Raw genomic sequence first — 21,574 nt, 5'->3', positions numbered from 1 at the left:
ATAGCTAAACAAGACCATCACCACATGATTAATAAAATAATGCAAATCGGTGAATGTACATTTTCATATGATTAATTTTCTTCGCTCGTTTTATTTGTAACATTTTGGGGCACCGTACAATCATGTGACTAGTAGGGGCGTTGCAGGATTTGCAGGCAGAATATTCTTGGAAAAACAGTTACTGTTTTCAATGTTGCAATAACTTACTTCTAATCAAAACTGCAAAATGAGTTTCTCTGATGGGAAGACCATTACCGTTATTGGCAGGTGAGCAGAAGCCTCACATTTCACGAGCTTTTCTGTCTAAAAACATCTTGCTCCAACAACTAACGTTAGCTAGCTAACGTTGTGTGCTTATGCATGTGAACTTCGAGCTGAGTAGGGTCAGCTGATCATTAACTAAACTTCTCTAAGTAAAGACATTTGTTGTTACATATTGTATTCATATTTGTTGTGCATGTGTCAAGACGAGAGAATAGCCTCTGTGTTTTCTAGGCTATAACGTAACTTAACTGAATGTGTCATATCAGGTCAGGATGTTGTGCTCGTAGCTATAGGCAAATCATGTGATGTTATCTGAATTAAAATGTATTTTTGTCTAGATGAAAATGTAGAATCTAGTACAAATAGTTTTTCCAAACGTATATGGTCATCATATGGCTATTTTGATGGTGGCGACGGTTTTTTTCAAGAACAGGCATCACTTTTATTTGCCTTTGCTTTCTTATTCCTGCCTCCTCTAGACACTGTTTCTGGACAATCCTGAAGGATGTTGAGGGCACAAAAAATGTCTGCTCTGTCATTGTTGAACCTTACCACCCTTTATGGGGGAATTTAAGCTAAATCGACGATCACTCCTATTATATGATTGTAATGAAACATCAGGGAGCAGGTCTCGAACCCTCGACCTTCGAGCCCGAGGTCGGGCGCGCTAATCGACTGTGCAGCAGAGTCGATTTCCGCGCTTATAAACCCAGGGTCGTTACACTACTCCCTCCTTTCAAAGAGCGGGTCCTCGCGCTAGTTTGCGACTCTACGTCCTACAGGAACGCGCTCACCGGCCAAGCACATGCACTGTTGTGGATGCAAGGTCAGATCACTTCTGACACCAATGTAATGCAACAGCAGGGAGCAGGTCTCGAACCTTCGAGCCCGAGGTCCGGCGCGCTGTCGACTGTGCCGCAAAGCATGCTCGTGCTGCAAGAGTCGATTTCAGCGCTTATAAACCCAGGGTGTTACAATATATATATGTCATACATTTACAATTTAGCAGGTGCTTTTATCCAAAGCAATTTACATAGTGCAATGGGTGGTCCCATAGGGAATCAAACCCACCACCCTGGTGTTGCAAGCACCATGCTCTGATAACTGAGCCATACTGGTCTATTTGGTCATTAGGGATTCCATTTCTCATAAAAAGCATGCAGCCATTCTGGGGCAATCCAAATTTCACTCTGGGGACAGAAAAGATTGATTAATTGATAAATGTTGGCTCTGTTGTTCTGTGTATTTCAGTGGGCTGATTGGGCGCTCCTGGGCCATGGTGTTTATAAGTGGGGGCTACAGAGTGAAGATCTATGACAACCAGCCAGGCCATGCTGCCAGGGCCATCCAGGAGGTCAGGTGAGTCCTGGAAAAAAAGGCAAAATATTACCAAAAATATCTCCCGACTCATACATAATATGCATGACCAAAATACCCCTCAGTCTTCTTTTGCACTCACACCGAAGACACACCAAAACAGCATGATCAGTGAATCCTTTTAACTTTACAAACCCATCAACAACCATAGAGTGTACATTGTTGACAAATTATGATTAGTTGAACATTAGGAGGTGACACACCGCTTTAGGTGAACATGGTCCTCTCCCCTGTGGTGTTTCTATTATATGTAAAGAATTTGACTTTAACCCAGTGTATTTTGAACTCAAGGCTCTGGAAGATGTGAAAAGGTTCTTAGTGACATTTGTAATAATAATGATTCATGGATTGGATAATATTATTTCTACCAACTGAGGTACTCAAAGCGCTTTACATAGGGGAAAGGGGGAAACACACTTCATCCACCACCAATACAGCAACCATTTTTCTGCCAGAATGCGCACTGCACATCAGCTATTAGGTGTAGAGGTGAGGAGTGATATATGCCAATTAGGAATGAGGGGCATGATTAAGTGGCCATGATGGAATGGGGCCAGGTTGGGAATTTAGCCATGACATTGGGGTTAACACCCCATTTTGTAGGGAGAGGACTACTAGCCTAGTCCAGATATCTCCTGTTATGATTCATTTAGAAGGGTTTCACATCCAGCATCATACAGACACTTTGAGGTTGGCCTCTAAAAATATCCCAAACAACCTGCTAGTTGAATAAATAGCTATTTGCTACCGTATAGCCTAACTGGGCCATTGTATGTCTTATTTGCTTCAAGCTTATTGGACTGTAGGGGGCATTCTTGATCTTTTATTTTTTACAGGTAACTGCCAAAATGAAGGAAACACCAGTATTAAAGCCTTGTTCACATTTGCAGTTTGAAGTGACTCAAATCCTACTTATTTACGTATCGGGCAGCCATCATTCACTTTCAACTGGACTGAGTGTTTACAGGCAGTAACAACAGTGCAACTTTAGATCATTAGAACGCATTCGCCAAAAGTCACAAAATGCACCTGAATGGATTTCTGCAAATATGTAAACACCACGGGAGTCCTCTTACATTTGGGAACAGTCATATTGATCAAACAACCACGAACAGGTAGGCTCTCTCTCCCTCAGTTATGCACATAAACAACAAGATCAATAACTAATGCTAACTAGAGCGATATTAGTTCAAATCTAACGAGGGAACATTAGATAAACCCTCTAAAACTTTTTCAGCTAGTTGGCTGTCAAAATTGCACGTATAAACGATGGAGAATAGTGGCCTCCTCGTCCTTCTACAGCTTGCCTGCCAATGCATGCTTATCCCAACCAAGCACCCAAGCTAACTAGCTAAAATTGGCTAGCTACTTCCAGACACAAATGAGAGAACACCTCACTCTGACCATTTTACTGTGTAGCAAAGATTTTTATAACTAACCCAAGATAGACCACAGCCTGTCGTTTCCAATGGGAACAAATTAGTCATAGTTGGCAGAACTAGCAAGGAAGTGGGCAGAGCCATGCTCAAGCTAGCAAGATCCTATTTCTAGCAAACATTTGCATATTTCCGCCAGGGAATGCCTACTCTGTGAATTGTACATGTGCAATAACTCAGTTCACCTTTGCACTCCTTCTAAACAATGCAATTTAATTTGGCAAAGGGTAAAGTCTACAAAACTTTGTCGACTCTGTTCGTAACAGATTCTAGTTTTGGTTACAGAAAACTGTATTGAGATCAAATGTTTCATCACTGAAAAAATGTGTAGAATTTCGGCCAAAATCCATCTCGTTTCATCTTCTTCCACTGCCGGCACTGGGCTTTCTCTCACTAACATATTTGGTAGTGATTGGAAACGCCAAGCGGATGCTTCACATTTATACACCTGGATCGAATATCTCTCATTGCTCTATCTGTGTAGCCACCGAAAAACTATATGCGGGGGATTCAGTCACTCACCCACTCCTCCAATGACATGACATCCTCCTACCAGCTATCTAGTTAACGCTAGGCTCAATGTTTTTAGATTGCTACATAAATAGATACGCTAGCCTATTAGCCACGTGACTTGTGATCATTGCCCTTGCTAGTTTGATTGTATTGACATTTCCAGCCTTAGTTATATTTGTCAGTTTTTGTCCCAAATATTGAAACAGTGCATCTCAAATGCAGGCAGCAAACAATGTACCAGGCCAGCTGTAATTTACAACCTGATAGCAAAATATTTTTGGCCTACCAAGAAGTGTATTGGCAAATTATGTGAATCATGCATTGAACTGCATCCATCTATTCTGCCAACAATGCCTTAATGTATGTCATGGAATGTTGAGTCAAGTAAAACCTATTTTTAAAACCTCCTTTAAAGTTGTTATTGTAGCATAAAGTGGGAATTTGATATGTTTGATTGATATTATGATTGTCTGTTTGTTTCATACCTGAAAAGTAGTTAAAATGATGTCATCATGATGTTCTACTTTAAATATCTTAATAGGGTTTTGGGCCACCACAAGCCACCAGAACAGCTTCAATGTGCCTTGGCATAGATTCTACAAGTGTCTGGAACTCTATTGGAGGGATGCAACACCATTCTTCAACAAGAAATTCCATGATTTGGTGTTTTGTTAATGGTCTCAGACACTACTCCAGAATCTCCCATAAGTCTTCAATTGGGTTAAGACTTGGTGACTGAGACACAGAGACACACACACCCTTTAAACCCCATATGCTCCTTTGAGACCTCTATTTCTAGATATACAAAATATAATGACATAATTAAAACGTTTGTTGGTAAACTTTCCAAATGTCCACAAAACAAAACATGCTAGACAAGGTGGGATCTTTTTGTCTCAGTAAAATATATTATGCGACAAATGTTGGTGGAAGCGCTTTATGAGCAAATATTAATATAATAACCATTATATCGAAGTAAACTTGGAGTCATGCAATGACATGTTGTGTGGTCCTGCAGTTTACATGTAAATCTTTCGCCAACTGGATGGAAACCTAGCTACTGAGATCTCTTCTTCTAGTCATGGTAGCCAAAATAATGGGCAACTGGCCATTTTATACATGAACCTATGCATGATGGGATGTTAATTGTTTAATTAACTCAGAAACCACACCTGTGTGTAAGCACCTGCTAACAATATATTTTGTGTCCTTCATTTATTCAAGTGTTTTCTTTATTTTGAAGGTTACCTGTGTCTTGCTTTCTGGTTACCTTTTAAACAAGCTTTCACACACCACTGAAACAACACACATTTAGTTCCTCATACTACAGGCCTCACCATAGAGCTACCGGGAAGATATATTATTTACATAAAAAGGTATTCATTTAATTCACTTTGAAAAACAGATGCCTGTTCATTGAGTAATTTGATCACTATTCAAAGCCCGAGAAACCATAGCATAGGAAATGCACCATTGCATTTGGTATTGGCTGGAAAACCAAGCTGTCAACATTCAGTCTCACAGTATATTCATTATGTACTAAGGTGGCACTTCATATTCCACAGGTCACTGAGTTTTCTGTGTAGTTATGGGTTATTGAAAAAGCTTTTGGGATTTATGTGTGTATGTGTGCACACTTGCTTGCGTGTATGTTTGTTAACCCCTTCTCCCTCTCTCTGCTGGCCTAGGAAACAGCTTGAAGATCTGCAGGAAGAGTGCATGCTGAGGGGGGATCGAAGTGCCTCAGAGCAGCTAGCCCTACTGAGCAGCCACAATGACCTCTGCCAGGCACTAGAGGGAGCCTTCTTCGTCCAGGTACATTAGAATGACTGGTATGAGTATCATCTATGAGAAAAATAGCAATAACACTTACCTAGGGTGCACAGGGCCGTAGTCAGGGATTATTTTGGGGTGGGGAGTTTAAGAAAGTAACATCTCATTTACTGCATTTCTATTAAATTTAAAAACTCTAAAATGCCATTTGGAGAACAGCAAAAACAAGCAAAAATGACCCTAGCCATTATCACATTTGCTACAGCATTTTGCTGTAGCTTCATTCACCTCAGTCGATCTACAAACACATAGCCTCACAAACACACCACGCGAGCCAGGAAGTGTGGTCTTTTAGCCAAATACAGGAGTCACATTCCATCTGACACACCAGTATAGACAACACTGTCTCTCTTTGAGGGGAAGCTAGGCCTGCTCAGTGGGCACATGGGAGATAGGTATGTGGTATTACACAGGTTTAATCATTACAGTGTATCGATTAAAATCATCATGTAATACTGTGGTGGAGAACAAAAGAAGGTGTTTTAGAGAGTTACAGGGAAATGCTGCTGGGAAATATTCAAAGTATCTTTTCCTGGTTCAGATACGTTTCCTTACTGACTGCAGTTCACTCAGTGTTTCCCTATTTTTTTGTTTGTTTTGTTTTTGGAAACACTGTCAAATCAAATGTATTTGTCACATGCTTCGTAAAGAACAGGTGTAGTTAAATAATGAAATGCTTACTTACGGGCCCTTCCCAATAATGCAGAGAGAAAAAAAATGGAAAAAATAAAAAGACAAGAAATAAATACACAGTGAGGAATAAATACACACTGAGTAATGATAACTTGGCTATATACACGGGGTACCAGTACTGAGTTGATGTGCAGGGGTATGAAGTAATTCAGGTAGATATGTACATATAGGTAGGGAGGAAGTGACTAGGCAAGAGAACAGATAATAAACAGTACCAGGTCAAAAGAGTTGGTGTAAAAAGGGTCAATCCAGATAGTCCGGGTAGCTATTGCTTTACTATTTAACTAACTATTTATCCGTTTTTATGGCTTGGGGATAGAAGCTGTTCGGGGTTCTGTTGATTCCAGACTTGGTACACCGGTACCGCTTGCTGTTCGGTGGCAGACAGAACACTCTATGACTTGAGTCTTCGACTATTTTTAGAGCTTTCCTCTGACACTGCCTGGTATAGAGGTCCTGGATGGCAAAGAGCTTGACCCCAGGGATGCACTCGGCCGTACACACTACCCTCTGTAACGCCTTGCCGTCGGATGCCAAGCAGTTGCCATACCAAGCGGTGATGCAGCCAGTCAAGATGCTCTTAAAGGTGCAGCTGTAGAACTTTTTGAGGATCAGAGGGGCCCATTCCGAATCTTTTCAGTCTCCTGAGGGGGAAGAAGTGTTGTCGTGCCTACTTCACAATTGTGTTGGTGTGTATGGACCATGATAATTCCTTAGAGATAAGGAACTAGAAGCTCTCGACCTGCTCCTCTACAGCACCGTCAATGTGGATCGGGCCATGCTTGACTCCATGTCCTGTAATCTACAACCAGCTCCTTTGTCTTGTTGAGGGAGTGGTTGTTGCCATGGTACCACACTGCCAGTTCACTGACCACCTCCCTATCTCGCTACACCTCCCTCCCCACAGTCTCATTGTCATCGGTGATCAGGCCAACCTCTGTCGTGTTGTCAGCAAACTTAATGATGGTATTGGAGCCGTGCTTGGCCATGCAGTCATGGTTGAACAAGGAGTACAGGAGGGGACTAAGCACGCACCCCTGAGAGGCCCCTGTCTTAAGGGTCAGCGTCACGGATGTGGTGTTGCCTACCCTCAGCACAAGTCCAGGATCCAATTCCAGAGGGAGGTAGTTCCAGGGTCGTAGGGTACTGAGCTTAGTGATGAGCTTGAAGGACACAATGGTGTTGAATGCTGAGCTATAGTCTATGAACAGCTTTCTCACGTAGGTGTTCCTCTTGCTCAGGTGGGAGAGGGCAGTGAGGAGTGCAATATCAATTGCGTCATCTGTGGATCTGTTGGAGTGGGTCCAGGGTATCTGTGATGATGGTGTTGATGTGAGCTATGACCAGCCTTTCGAGGCTGGATTGGATAGTCTTTTTTTATGTACATTTTTTATTTTACCTTTATTTAACCAGGTAAGCTAGTTGAGAACAAGTTCTCATTTACATCTGCGACCTGGCCAAGATAAAGCAAAGCAGTGCGACACAAACAACAACAGAGTTACACATGGAATAAACAAGTGTACAGTCAACACAATAGAAGAAAAGAGTCTATACAGTGTGCAAATGGCGTGAGGAGGTAAGGCAATAAATAGGCCATAGTAGCAAATTAACACTGGAGTTATAGATGAGCAGATGATGTGCAAGTAGAAATACTGGTGTGCAAAAGAGCAGAAAAGTAAATAAAAACAATATGGGGATGAGGTAGATAGATTGAGTGGGCTATTTACAGATGGGTTATGTACAGCTGCAGCGATCGGTTAGCTGCTCAGATAGCTTATGTTTAAATTTAGTGAGGGAAATATAATTTTCCAGCTTCAGCGATTTTTGCAATTCGTTCCAGTCATTGGCAGCAGAGAACTGGAAGGAAAGGCGGCCAAAGGAAGTTTTGGCTTTGGGGATGACCAGTGAGATACACCTGCTGGAGCGCGTGCTACGGATGGGGTGTTGTTATTGTGATCAGTGAGCTGAGATAAGGCGGAGCTTTACCTAGCAAAGACTTATAGATGACCTGGAGCCAGTGGGTCTGGCGATCAATATGTAGCGAGGGCCAGCCGACTAGAGCATACAGGTCGCAGTGGTGGGTGGTATTGGACTTTGCTGACAAAACGGATGGCCCTGTGATAGACTGCATCCAGTTTGCTGAGTAGAGTATTGGAAGCTATTTTGTAAATGACATCGCCAAAGTCACAGATTGTTAGGATAGTCCGTTTTACGAGGGTATGTTTGGCGGCGTGTGTGAAGGAGGCTTTGTTGCAAAATTTTGGATTGGAGATGTTTAATATGAGTCTGGAAGGAGAGTTTACAGTCTAGCCAGACACCTAGGTATTTGTAGTTGTCCACATATTCTAAGTCAGAACTGTCCAGAGTAGTGATGGTAGCCGGGTGCGGGCTGCGAACAGTTGAAAAGCATTCATTTGGTTTTACTAGAGTTTAAGAGCAGTTGAAGGCCACGGAAGGAGTGTTGTATGGCATTGAAGCTCATTTGGAGGTTAGTTGACACAGTGTCCAAAGAAGGGCCAGAAGTATACAGAATGGTGTCGTCTGAGGTGGATCAGGGAATCACCAGCAGCAAGAGCGACATCATTGATATATACAGAGAAAAGAGTCGACCCAAGAATTGAACCATGTGGCACCCCCATAGAGACTGCCAGAGGTCCGGACAACAGGCCCTCCGATTTGACACACTGATCTCTCTGATGTCTGAGAAGTAGTTGGTGAACCAGGCGAGGCAATCATTTGAGAAACCAAGGCTGTTGAGTCTGCTGATAAGAATACGGTGATTGACAGAGTCAAAAGCCTTTGGCCAGGTCGATGATGACGACTGCACAGTGCTGTCTTTTATCAATGGCGGTTATTATATCGGGGCGGCAGGGTAGCCTAGTGGTTAGAGCGTTGGACTAGTAACCGACAGGTTGCAAGTTCGAATCCCTGAGCTGACAAGGTACAAATCTGTCGTTCTGCCCCTGAACAGGCAGTTAACCCACTGTTCCTAGGCCGTCATTGAAAATAAGAATTTGTTCTTAACTGACTTGCCTAGTAAAAATAAAGGTAAAAAAATATATATATATATCGTTTAGTACCTTGAGCATGGCTGAGGTGCGCCCGTGTCCAGCTCGGAAAACGGATTGCACAGCGGAGAAGGTACGGTGGGATTGGAAATGGTCAGTGATCTGTTTATTAACTTGGCTTTCAAAAACTTTAGAAAGGCAGGGCAGGATGCATATAGGACTATAACAGTTTGGGTCTAGAGTGTCACCCCCTTTGAAGAGGGGGATGACCGCAGCAGCTTTCCAATCTTTAGGGATCTCGGATGATACGAAAGAGAGGTTGAACAGACTGGTAATAGGAGTTGCAACAATGGCGGCCGATAATTTTAGAAAGAGAGGGTCCAGATTGTCTAGCCCATCTGATTTGTACGGGTCCAGGTTTTGCAGCTCTTTCAGAACATCTGCTTTCTGGATTTGGGTGAAGGGGAAGCTGGGGAGGCTTGGGCAAGTAGCTGCGGGGGGTGTGGAGCTGTTGGCCCGGAGTTGGGGTAGCCAGGTAGAAAGCATGGCCAGCTGTAGAAATTCTCAATTATCGTGGATTTATCGGTGGAAAAGCATGCATTTAGACAGGTTACCTTTTCGTTCTTGGGCACAGGGACTATGGTGGTCTGCTTGAAATGTCAGTGAAGAGTACGCGTCCTGTTAATCCGTCACGGCCTTGTGAATGTTAACCTGTATAAAGGTCTTACTCACATCGGTTATGGAGAGTGAGATCACACTGTCGTCCGGAACAGTTGATGCTCTCATGCGTCACTGTTTTTCATTTATGCTAAACTCATTCTGAATCAATAGGCTTTATAATTGTTTTTCCACATAAGACTTATGATTTATGTCCAGAATATCTTCTCCTTTTAGGCAAAATGTGTCCCACCTCAGTTGGTAATTGTTGATTTTTGTCTCTTTATGTGAGCGAGCGTCACAAGTTTAATCTGGTGACGTGCAACTTTGTCATGAAGTTAATATTTATTCTACTGTTAGATATAGTAACTGTTGCAAGGGTGACTGACAGACACACCTTACTGCCACCTTACATTATTGACCCACAACACATCCCTGCATCCAATGTCCCCTCAAATATTTTTCGGCAATGAGCAAATTTCAGGTCTGCAGAGCACAAACTTGAATGTTGTGAAAATAAATTCTGTGCAACTTCCAGCATGCGTTTACTGTGAACACTGAGGCTGTAGCTGCTTTAAGTTAGTTTCAGACAGTGGTCAAGTAGGCTACTGTGACTATTTGATCATCATGTAGACCTACCAGAGTGGCCTATCATAAAAAAACAATGGAGAAAATACATCCCATTACATTTTGAACATGGAAATAGCTGTTCTATCATTCAGTCTACAGTAGCAGCCATGTGTGGTGTTCAGTGTAGGCCTACATTCCATGAGACTTAAAAAAAAAAATGTTGGCTTGACATGAACCTGTTTATGAACTTGTCCTTCAGACAAGGAAAAGGTTGTGTTGTTGTATACAAGAAACCACTTTCCAAAATAAAATGCATTATTATTCCCATATCATTTTTACAGAGACTCAGATAAATTACTCCCCTCTGCCTATTGCCAACTTAGCTTATTCCAAATACAGCAATAAAAAGCTCTTACCCAACTATCTTTCAAAGATGTGTAGAAATGTACACGTTTTGTGCTCTTGTAGGAAGCATTGCACTCCTCAATTGCTAACTACAAATGATCTATAACTGGGCTAATAACTCACTAACTAGCAAAGGTTATGAACAAATGTGCTCACATGGCGTCATGCAGCTCTCACTTTGATCTCAAAACAAGCGCATCTACTCACTACCGCTCATGCTGTTAACACAGTCCAGTTCAAAGTAAATGGCACAGATCTATTTATGACTATGGTCTATTTACATATAGGCCTACTGCAGCTCTGATTGGTAATGCCACACCGGTTTGTGTGGAGTATGGGCTGAGTCGTGTGTGTCAATGCATAGAATCCTACTCTGATCCGTTCTGCCTAGAACAAAATCTCTTGCATATTAGTTTGGAATACTAAGTCTTGAATAGTTTGTTTTGTTTTGGTATGTTGCATTGAAAGCGGATAATATTGCGTTGATTCGATCACAGTTCCCACAGTAAAGGGAAACAAACGTTGATAGTGTCAACAAAGGGGGAAAACTATAGAAAGTTTAATCTCGTGCTTCTCTGCGCGGGCTGATATTTTTCTGCATGGCAGTCCTGGGGGAGTTGAGGGAACATTACCTGCAGCCATTATGTAGTTAATCTAACCTGGTTAGTTTAGTTAGGTGAAAGAGCATCGTGGGGAGGGAGCATCATGGCCTTCAATACGCTTGTCTGTGCATATTGGTGATGAATTAAACAGGATAAAGCAAAAGCAGTGTTCTGTATTCATTTATAAGAAGCAATGATATTATCATGTCAAATATGTTTGTTTCAGTGTGGTTTCTATGGTTATAATGTTTGTATTGAAACACTTGTCAGCAATACACAACCTTCTTGTGACCGGGGATCATGAGAGTACTGAGGGAGGTATTTCTTAAACCACCATTCCTTCCATCATTGGAGTTGTGACATTTCCCCTTACTGTTAAAATAAAGGGGAAATGTCATTTAAAGACACGACCCCATGTTTGAAGGTTTTCAAGGGAAAACAATATTTGCTTTCAGTCTTAACAAATAACTTAACTATGTGTTCAAGACATGAAATCTCATATCATGTGCCATAGTGTAGTTAACGACAGAGCTGGGAAAGAATTTGTTTTCCCCTTTTAATTTACCCAAATAAAAATGGTGTGAAATAGAACAATGCAATTTTCCCAGCAGAAAATGTTTCATTTGAAAGTACACCATGTTTGTTCTCATCAGTCTTTACATTGTATTTCTGTATGTCCTAATATTTGTTCACAATTTTGCACTGAATGTCCCTGTTCCCACTGCGATGACCTTAAATCTGTTAAATGTATTAACTTTCCTGTCACATTTTCTCTGCTTAACAAACATGTGTGTACAGGAGTGTGTGTTTGAGGAGATCGAGGCCAAGCGGAGTGTCTTCCAGGTGGTGGAGAGTCATGTGGGAGAGGGGGTGATCCTCAGTAGCTCCACCTCCTGCCTGTTGCCTAGCAACATCTTCTCCCAGGTCCAGAACCGGAAGCGCTGCATTATATCTCACCCGGTCAGTACTACGCTACCACAAACACCAAGGCTGTGTCCAATATGGCACCCTATACAGGGCACTACTTTTGGCCAAAACCCTGCACAGCATAGGGAACAGGATGCCATTTAAGATTTGCACAAGCTCTCTTTCTCCCTAACTTTATGTTTGCACAAGAGAATGACCCATCCATTCCAGTTGTGGCATTTGTAACCTTCACGTTCTAACCATTCTGTTACAACACTACATTTTATTGCACTCCAGTCCTTGTCTAGTCTTCCCCCAGTCTCCAAACAACTGGCTAACCACAGAAATTCCACCCCGTCCTTCTATGGCCGGAGAGAGACGAGTTCACCTTTACCTGGGAAAGTGAGCGTACGTGCATGTGTAGCCTAATCCCCCAATGGTTTTACCTCAGTGCCACTCCTATCAGAGAGGCCTTCACAGAGGACAATGTGTGAGATAATCCCTGCTCATCGATAGCCCCTGTGTGTTTAATGGCTTACAGAGTAATGCGGTCCAACATATTAGTTTCCTTCCCCTTGTCTCCTCTCCCTCATCTGCACTGATGTGAGGGAGCTGTACTAGTCTATGTCCACTGTATTTTTTATACATTTTTAATCATCTGGATTTATTTGCCCCCCCCCCAGAAAATCAGCTCCAAGTGATTTTAATTTAAGAAATCTGCTCCCAAGTATTCCCACGCATAATAAAGAGACGTGATTGTTTACACATGTAAGCAAGGTTTGAAATGATTATATTTTAGTCAAATCTGTTTGGGCATCTTGCAGTCAATTTGCAGTCTACAAATTATTTGTAATAATTATGTTTCGGCCCGCAGCTGAATCTAGTTGATGATCCCTGGAATAGAGGAAATGACGAGATGGTCTATTGATATGGAGATGTTCTCTCTGTTGTTGTTTTGAGCTGACGGGTTTCGCCCCCTACAGGTGAACCCGCCCTACTACGTGCGTCTGGTGGAGCTGGTGCCACACCCAGAGACATTGGCGGGGGTGATGGACACTACCCACGCCCTGATGACTGCCGTAGGCCAGGCTCCCGTTAGGCTGAAGAAAGAGATTGACGGCTTCGCCCTAAACCGTGTGCAGTACGCCATCATCGCCGAGTCCTGGAGGCTGGTCAAGGTGGGAGGCAGACTGAATACTGTGCAACATACCCTCCTCTCTTATCACTGTATTGGTCTCTTCGGTAGTTTAGAACCAAGGGATTATGTATCATGAGTGGAGGTGGATTTGGCTGATGTTGACACTGGCCCTCAGACCTAGCAGCTTTGAACTTTGGATCCTTAATACCGGTAGTTCTGCTGATGGTCGTGTTTAAATAGGAGTGGAGGGGAAAGTGTCTGTCAGCTGCCTTCAGGTCTCAATTGCTGTCTATCTAAAACTGTAACAATGGGGCTAAATGGACCTCCAACTCTATATACCACCACACGGATGGAGGATGTGAAGGGATGAATCCTTCCTGGAGACACAGGCACTCAACTTAATTGATTGATTGATTTCATTGGGAGATGTGTTTGAGTTACATGTGCACATCTCATGTCGAGATTCGTCCCGATGTGTTTTATATCCTAGTGCTTGTTTAAAGAGCTGAACTCCTAGGGCTGGTTTTCAGATCTGAGATTAAGCCTAGTCCTGGACTAAAAACAAGCTCAATGGAGAATATCTATTGAAAGTGCTTTTTAGTCCAGGAATACTTAATCACTCTGGTTTAACAGGCCTACTGTATGGAGAGCCAGCAATGTCCCTTTGATTTTCTATTTACAATCCCACCCCTATAGACTATTGAACAGGTCATATCACTGTACCACCCTGATACTGAGGCTAATGCCTTGAATGGTACACCACTGTATTCTGCAGCAGGGAGGATAATGTGTAAGAAATCCCATCACTCATCCCAGTGTTGACAGAGAAAGGGGCTAATGGCAGCAATCTAGAGCTTACGTCAATCAGAGAGCTCTATTATCTCAGATAGAAGATCAACCACAGTCCCTCTGTCTTTGTCCGCACACAAATATAATGGAGCATTTACAATCCCCTGATTACAAAATGTTTTTTTTCTGTCTTTTTTTGGGGGGGGGTAGATTTACAATGGACTCCCCACATTCAGCTGCCTGACACAGTACGCTTTGTCTCTGCAGTACAGTTACAGTACACCTGTATCAGATGCTCCCGGACCGGTCTGAACTGGTCTCCCAGACCCATCCAGCCCTCACGGCTCGGGTACTGCTATCATGTCAAAAGAACAGTAGCTCTCCAGGACAAGAGAACCACTTATAGCAGGAGCTGCTTTTGCCACAAGAGCAGGCTAGGAATCAGCCAAAATATACATTTTTACAAAAACCACAGCTGTTTGTATGTAACCTTTACACTCAGTACAGTTAACGAGGTGTCATGGATTATGTTTATGTCTTGGTATGCAATAGCCTACCAACCTCCTCTCATTTTCACTCAAATGGACTGTGTGGGTAGAGTGAGCCAAGATTGAGAAAGCTGTGGAAACTGTCTTAATAGGGGGGTGTGGAGACAGTAAGGGGAAGATGTGTCCTTGTGAAAAGCCTGGCCATTGACGGGACAGAACTAGAGACCGTTTCAAGGTGACCAGTCAGTCAGTCAGTCACCCTGCTTGCCTTAATCTCTACTCTGTCAACACAGGCACTGACACCATGACTGTTTTTCCACTGGCTGGCCTGGGCAGATGATAAGAAAATGAGAGAGCAGAGTGGTTGTGTGTGTGTATGAGGATGTGACGGGTGCCTAGTTTTGGTAAGGCTGTGGTTGAGTTGAGAGTTGCACAGATTGAAGATGAAGCCTTTAAGGGCAGCAATGTCTGCAGGCTTCAGCCATCACCTGGTTCAACAAACTTTCTCCATTACAGTAGCGTCTTTGTAAAGTGAAGTATTTATTGATGTGAACCCTGGACTGTATGATGTGAACAGTGAATTGTAAGATTTTTCATGAGGTGACAGTGTCACTTCCCTATCCTGGTCATCCATATCAGCAGAAAGAGACCTAAGGTTTCCCAATAATATCATTTCCACATTCTTAAGGGAAGTGAAAGCACAAATCCTTGCAGATGTATGTTGCAAAGATCGGAATCACATGGTAAAGAGTGCTGAAGTCACTTTGTCAGGTCACTGTCACTCATTTGGCGACTCCAATTAGCATTGATTTTCGTGACCGTTAAGAGTCAATGGACCCCTACCCCAGAGGAGAATTCTTCTACTTCCATGGTCTTCCTTGACCTGAAGCATACAACAACAGGGTTTACATCCCAGTTGAATGCACACAGACCATCAGAACAGGCCGACATACTCCATTCAGTTTGTATGTGCATTAGTGTGTAACACTGAAGTTTCTTTAAAGAGTTACCCAGATGGGTTAAGTGAGCCTTCAGAGTGAAAAATCACAGCTCTCGTGAGCTCAGTCAGTCCACTCAACAAAGCGGTGTGGTCACGCTCCAATGGAAATCCAATGGAGTCTGTTACTGAGAATGCCGGTGTTGTTTTTAGTTCAGAGAAACAGTGCAGAGAACTGAGCGTCTTCACCTTGCATCCATTCCCCACGCCCTATACATCCTATCTATGTGTAGATATTTACGTCTTTACACTGCCCTGTAGAAATTCAGACGCATGTCTTGATGACATTCATATATATGTATATATATATAATATATATGCCATTTAGCAGACGCTTTTATCCAAAGCGACTTACAGTCATGTGTGCATACATTCTACGTATGGGTGGTCCCAGGGATCGAACCCACTACCCTGGCATTACAAGCGCCATGCTCTACCAACTGAGCTACACAGGACCTAAACAGCGCAGGCAGTGATTTGTACTTCCTTCTGGTTAAGGCTGGCCATTCATAAGGTGAATGCACCAATTTGTAAGTCGCTCTGGATAAGAGCGTCTGCTAAATGACTTAAATGTTAAATGTAAATGTAGGTGTACCAGATTACCTACTCTGCATTAGGCCGAAGATCATGTCCTCTAGCTAGTGATTTATATGGGGTAATGTTTAGTATCCCAGTATTGACTGAACATGACTGGCAGTTAAAGAAGTTGTATGGAACCTTTGTGGAGGAATAGTGCTATACTTAAGCAATACGCCCTGACGAGGTGTGGTATATGTCCAATATACCATGGCTAAAGGGCTGTTCTTAAGCATGATGCAACGCAGAGTAAAGCCAGCATCAACTCAGCCTTTACCTAGATACACACATCTCATGCATGACAATGTAAGCTCACTGAGTGCGTCTCACTCTGATGTCACAGTTTAGGAATCTGGTCTATTCTGCATGGTTTGTCCTCTCATTTCATCATAAGCACTCAGACAGAGGAAGTTGGAAACTTGTTATACTGTACTGTTAACACCAAGGGGTTGGGCTACCTGGTAACTAATAGGAAATGATATGGCATCTATAGAAATGTACTAGTCACATAGCCTACATAGAATAATTCTACTTAGGTGGTAACTACCTGGTATCTAGAGGTGCCCTCCCCAAAGAAAAATTCTTAATATGTTATCATTTTATCTTGTAAGTAGATAGGCCTACCTGGTCATTGCTGTAAAATGTTCAGAAAGCTGAGTGTTATGGTCTTATGTAGGCTTAATAATGGAGAGTTCAAGTGAAGTGTCACTAATATTACATAGACAGACACACAGAACATGGCCTTTGAGTCCAAGCCAGCGTGGGAAAGCGGAGTGGCTGAGAAGACAGCCGGTAGCTCCCGGTGATTACAGCAGAGGAAAGCCCCCCCCGCCTGGACGCCGTCTCGCGATGCCAAGATAACGGGCCCGTTGTTGGCCCGCAGGAAGCGAACAAAGACAACCCTGTCCCCGTTTCCCTCTACTCTCTAGATCTGTGTGCAAGCTTTGATTTCGCCCTGGTTAGCCAACAGGTATCTGTTGAGCAGTAATCTGAATGGAGAACAGCAGGCCCTGTCCCAGGCCTGGCACTGCCCTCACAGCCTCCTCTGTACCCTCCCATTATCCTGGGACACCGAATGGTCTGATTGGGGAAACCCAATCTGGTGGGAGTAGCCTTAATGCTGCTCTACTCTGGTGAGATGAAATAAGAAGGGTATTCTAGTCTACTGCTCCCTCAGCGCTCATGACAGACTGACAAGTCGTTGGTGGGCAGGTAGAGCACTTCAGTGGGGGAAGGGGGGTCTTGAGTCTTTTGTTGAATCTGAGTTCATTGCTTCCTCTCGTTTCAGGACGGTGTCATTTCAGTCAAGGACATTGACCTGGTGATGTCAGAGGGGCTGGGAATGCGTTATGCTTTTATTGGTCCCATGGAAACCATGCACCTCAACGCACCTGAAGGTCAGTTCCTCCTTTTGACTTACACAAAGAGAGAACGCCCCAAAGAATAAATATTTATATACTGTCCTCTTTGTCCTGTGTGATTGTGACAAATTAACAATGTACGATGGTCAGATGGTTGTGTGAAGGGCAGAGTTTATGACCAGACCATGATATTAGGATTGAGGTTGCTCTGCCAGACCCTGAAAGCTGATAAAAGGAGGGGGAACTGTGGCTACCATCACATGTCTCAGTACCCTTATACCATATAATTTCACCACCAATCCAAGATGGCGTAGCAGTCAGGCATCTTTGTCTTCGTCTTGTCCCTTGTATATCTTTTTTCTTTGCATAGATTAAAAAAAAAAAATTTTCTCAACTTCAACATACTCTCCTGCAACCCGCCTCACCCAATGTGGTATGGATCTGCTATTTTCTTTACTTTAGAACCGGAACCCTCAACAGAAGCTAGCCAGCTAACTAACTACTAGCTAGCCACTGCTAGCGGTCATCAGCTAACCTTTATCCCGGGCAACTACTGCCAGTCTGCACAGTGCGATTCAACCCAGAGCATATCGGACTTCTTCTTCTCCATATCTCCAGATTCCTACCGCAAGCTCTGAACCTTTTCACCTGGATCATCGCAGCTAGCCAGCTGCTATCTGAGTGTTTACTCCTGGCTAACGTTTCTGTCCCGAAGCAAGCACCAATTAGCCTGGAGCTAGCCTATGCTATGCCCATTTCCCGGCTAGCTGAAGAGGTCCATCAGCCAATTTCTTGGTCTACTATACCTATTTTGCCAATTGGCCTGGACCCTTTTACTACACAGAGCCCTTCTGATCCATCACAACTGGTCTGCCGACGTAACCGTGCCTCCAGCTCGCCTAGCTACTCACTAGACCCTATGATCACTTGGCTACACATGCCTCTCCCTAATGTCAATATGCCCTGCCCATTGCTGTTATGGTTAGTGATTATTGTTTTATTTCACTGTTGAGCCTCCAGCCCTGCTCAATATGCCTTAGCTAAGCCATTTGTTCCACCTCCCACACATGCGGTGACCTCACCTGGTTTACATGGTGTCTCTAGAGACAATACCGCTCTCATTGCCACTCAATGCCTAGGTGTACCTCCACTGTATTCACATCCTACCGTACCTTTTGTCTGTACATTATGCCTTGAATCAATTCTATCGTGCCCAGAAACCTGCTCCTTTTACTCTCTGTTCCAAATGTACTAGACGACCAATTCTTATAGCCGTTGGCCGTACCCTTATCCTACTGTTCCTCTGGTGATGTAGTGGTTAATCCAAGCCTTGGTTTCATGCACGTTAACACTAGGAACCTCCTCCCTAAGTTTGTTTTATTCACTGCTTTAGCACACTCTGCCAACCCAGATATCCGAGCCGTGTCTGAATCCTGGCCTAGGAAGGCCAACAAAAAACCTTACATTTCCATCCCTTACTAACATTTTCCGACAAGATAGAACTGCCAAAGGGGGCGGAGTTGCAATCTACTATAGAGATAGCCTGCAGAGTTCTGTCTTACTATCCAGGTCTGTGCCCAAACAATTTGAGCTTCTACTTTTTTTACCTTTCCAGAAACAAGTATCTCACTGTTGCCGCTTGCTATAGACCACCTTCTGCCCCCAGCTGTGCCTTGGACACCATATGTGAATTGATTGTCCCCCATCTATCTTCAGAGCTCATGCTGTTAGGTGACCGAAACTGGGACATGCTTAACACCCCAGCCATGCTACAATCTAAGCTTGATGCCCTCAATCTCACACAAGTTATCAATGAACCTACCAGTTACAACCCCAAATCCGTAAACACGGGCACCCTCATAGATATTATCCTAACCAACCTGCCCTCCAAATACACCTCTGCTGTCTTCAACCAGGATCTCAGCGACCCATCCGTAATGGGTCTGCGGACAAACGACCACCCCTCATCACTGTCAAACGCTCCCTAAAACACTTCAGCAAGCAGGCCTTTATAATCGACCTGGCCTGGGTATCCTGGAAGGATATTGACCTCACTCCGTCAATAGAGGATGCCTGGTTATTCTTTAAAAGTGCTTTCCTCACCATCTTAAATAAGGTCACTCCAGACCTGACTGCCCTGGACCAGCACAAAAACATCCTGTGGTGTACTGCATAAGCATCGAATAGCCCCTGCGATATGCAACTTTTCAGGGAAGTTAGGAACCAATGTACACAGGCAGTTAGGAAAGCAAAGGCTAACTTTTCAAACAGAAATGTGCATCCTGTAGCACAAACTCCAAAAAGTTCTGGGACACTGTAAAGTCCATGGAGAATAAGAGCACCTCCTCCCAGCTGCCCACTGCACTGAGGCTAGGAAACACTGTCACCATCGATAAATCGACGCTATGCAATCTGGTTTCCGAGCTGGTCATGGGTGCACCTCAGCCACGCTCAAGGTCCTAAACTATATCATAACCGCCATCGATAGACAATATTGTGCAGCTGTATTCATCGACCTGGCCAAAGGCTTTCGACTCTGTCAATCACCACATTCTTAATGGCAGACTCAACAGCCTTGGTTTCTCAAATGACTGCCTTGCCTGGTTCACCAACTACTTCTCAGACAGAGCTCAGTGTGTCAAATCGGAGGGCCTGTTGTCAGGACCTCTGGCAGTCTCTATGGGGGTGCCACAGGGTTCAATTCTCGGGCCGACTCTTTTCTCTGTATACATCAATGATGTCGCTCTTGCAGCTGGCGATTCTCTGATCCACCTCTACGCAGATGACACCATTCTGTATACTTCTGGCCCTTCTTTGGACACTGTGTTAACTAACCTCCAGACAAGCTTCAATGCCATACAACTCTCCTTCCGTGGCTTCCAACTGCTCTTAAATGAAAGTAAAAGTAAATGCATGCTCTTCAACCGATCGCTGCCCGCACCTGCCTGCCCGTCCAGCATCGTTACTCTGGACGGTTCTGACTTAGAATATGTGGACAACTACAAATACCTAGTTGTCTGGTGAGACTGTAAACTCTCGTTCCAGTCTCACATTAAGCATCTCCAATCTACAATCTAGAATCGGCTTCCTATTTCGCAACAAAGCATCCATCACTCATGATGCCAAACACACCCTCGTAAAACTGACTATCCTGCCGATCCTTGACTTTGACGATGTCATTTACAAACTAGCCTCCAACACTCTACTCAACAAATTGGATGCAGTCTATCACAGTGCCATCAATTTTGTCGCCAAAGCCCCATATACTACCCACCACTGCGACCTGTATGCTCTCGTTGTCTGGCCCTCGCTTCATACTCATCCAAACCCTACTGGCTCCAGGTCATCTAAGTCTTTTCAAGGTAAAGCCCAGCCTAATCTCAGCTCACTGGTCACCATAGCAGCACCCACCCGTATCACACGCTCCAGTATGTATTTTTCACTGGTCACCCCCAAAGCCAATTCCTTCTTTGGCTGCCTTTCCTTCCAGTTCTCTGCTGCCAATGACTGGAACGAATTGCAAAAATCACTAAAGCTGGAGACTCATATCTCCCTCACTAGCTTTAAGCACCAGCTGTCAGAGCAGCTCACAGATCATTGCACCTGTACATACCCCATCTGTAAATAGCCCAAACAACTACCTCATCCCCATACTGTTCTTTAAAAAAAAATGTTTTTCTCCATTGCAGTATCTCTACTTGTACATTCATCTTCTGCACATCTATCACTCATGTTTAACTGCTATATTGTAATTATTTGCCTTATACCTCCCTTATCTTACCTCATTTGCACACACTGCATATAGACTTTTTCTATTGTGTTATTGACTGTATGTTTGTTTATTCCATGTGTAACTGTGTTGTTTGTGTCGCACTTTGATTTATCTTGGCCAGGTCGCAGTTGTAAATGAGAACTTGTTCTCAACTAGGCTACCTGGTTAAATAAAGGTGAAATAAAAATG

At 43.5% G+C, this 21,574-nt stretch overlaps 1 protein-coding gene across 1 annotated transcript in view; it reads left to right on the top strand.

The window, feature by feature from the left end:
* The first annotated feature begins 109 nt into the window (after positions 1-109).
* Positions 110-21,574, top strand: part of cryl1 (crystallin, lambda 1) — a 38,168-nt gene continuing 16,703 nt past the window's right edge. The window contains exons 1-6 of the mRNA XM_046363534.1: positions 110-267; positions 1,516-1,623; positions 5,279-5,405; positions 12,157-12,318; positions 13,248-13,442; positions 17,541-17,649. Of these exons, the coding sequence (XP_046219490.1) occupies positions 227-267; positions 1,516-1,623; positions 5,279-5,405; positions 12,157-12,318; positions 13,248-13,442; positions 17,541-17,649 (742 nt within the window). The 5' untranslated portion in view covers positions 110-226. The remainder of the gene's footprint in view (positions 268-1,515; positions 1,624-5,278; positions 5,406-12,156; positions 12,319-13,247; positions 13,443-17,540; positions 17,650-21,574) is intronic.

This window comes from Oncorhynchus gorbuscha, linkage group LG09 (assembly GCF_021184085.1).
Source record: "Oncorhynchus gorbuscha isolate QuinsamMale2020 ecotype Even-year linkage group LG09, OgorEven_v1.0, whole genome shotgun sequence".
Lineage (NCBI taxonomy): Eukaryota > Metazoa > Chordata > Actinopteri > Salmoniformes > Salmonidae > Oncorhynchus > Oncorhynchus gorbuscha.
Note: the sequence above shows the minus strand (reverse complement) of the source record. Positions and strands in the feature narration are given on the sequence as shown.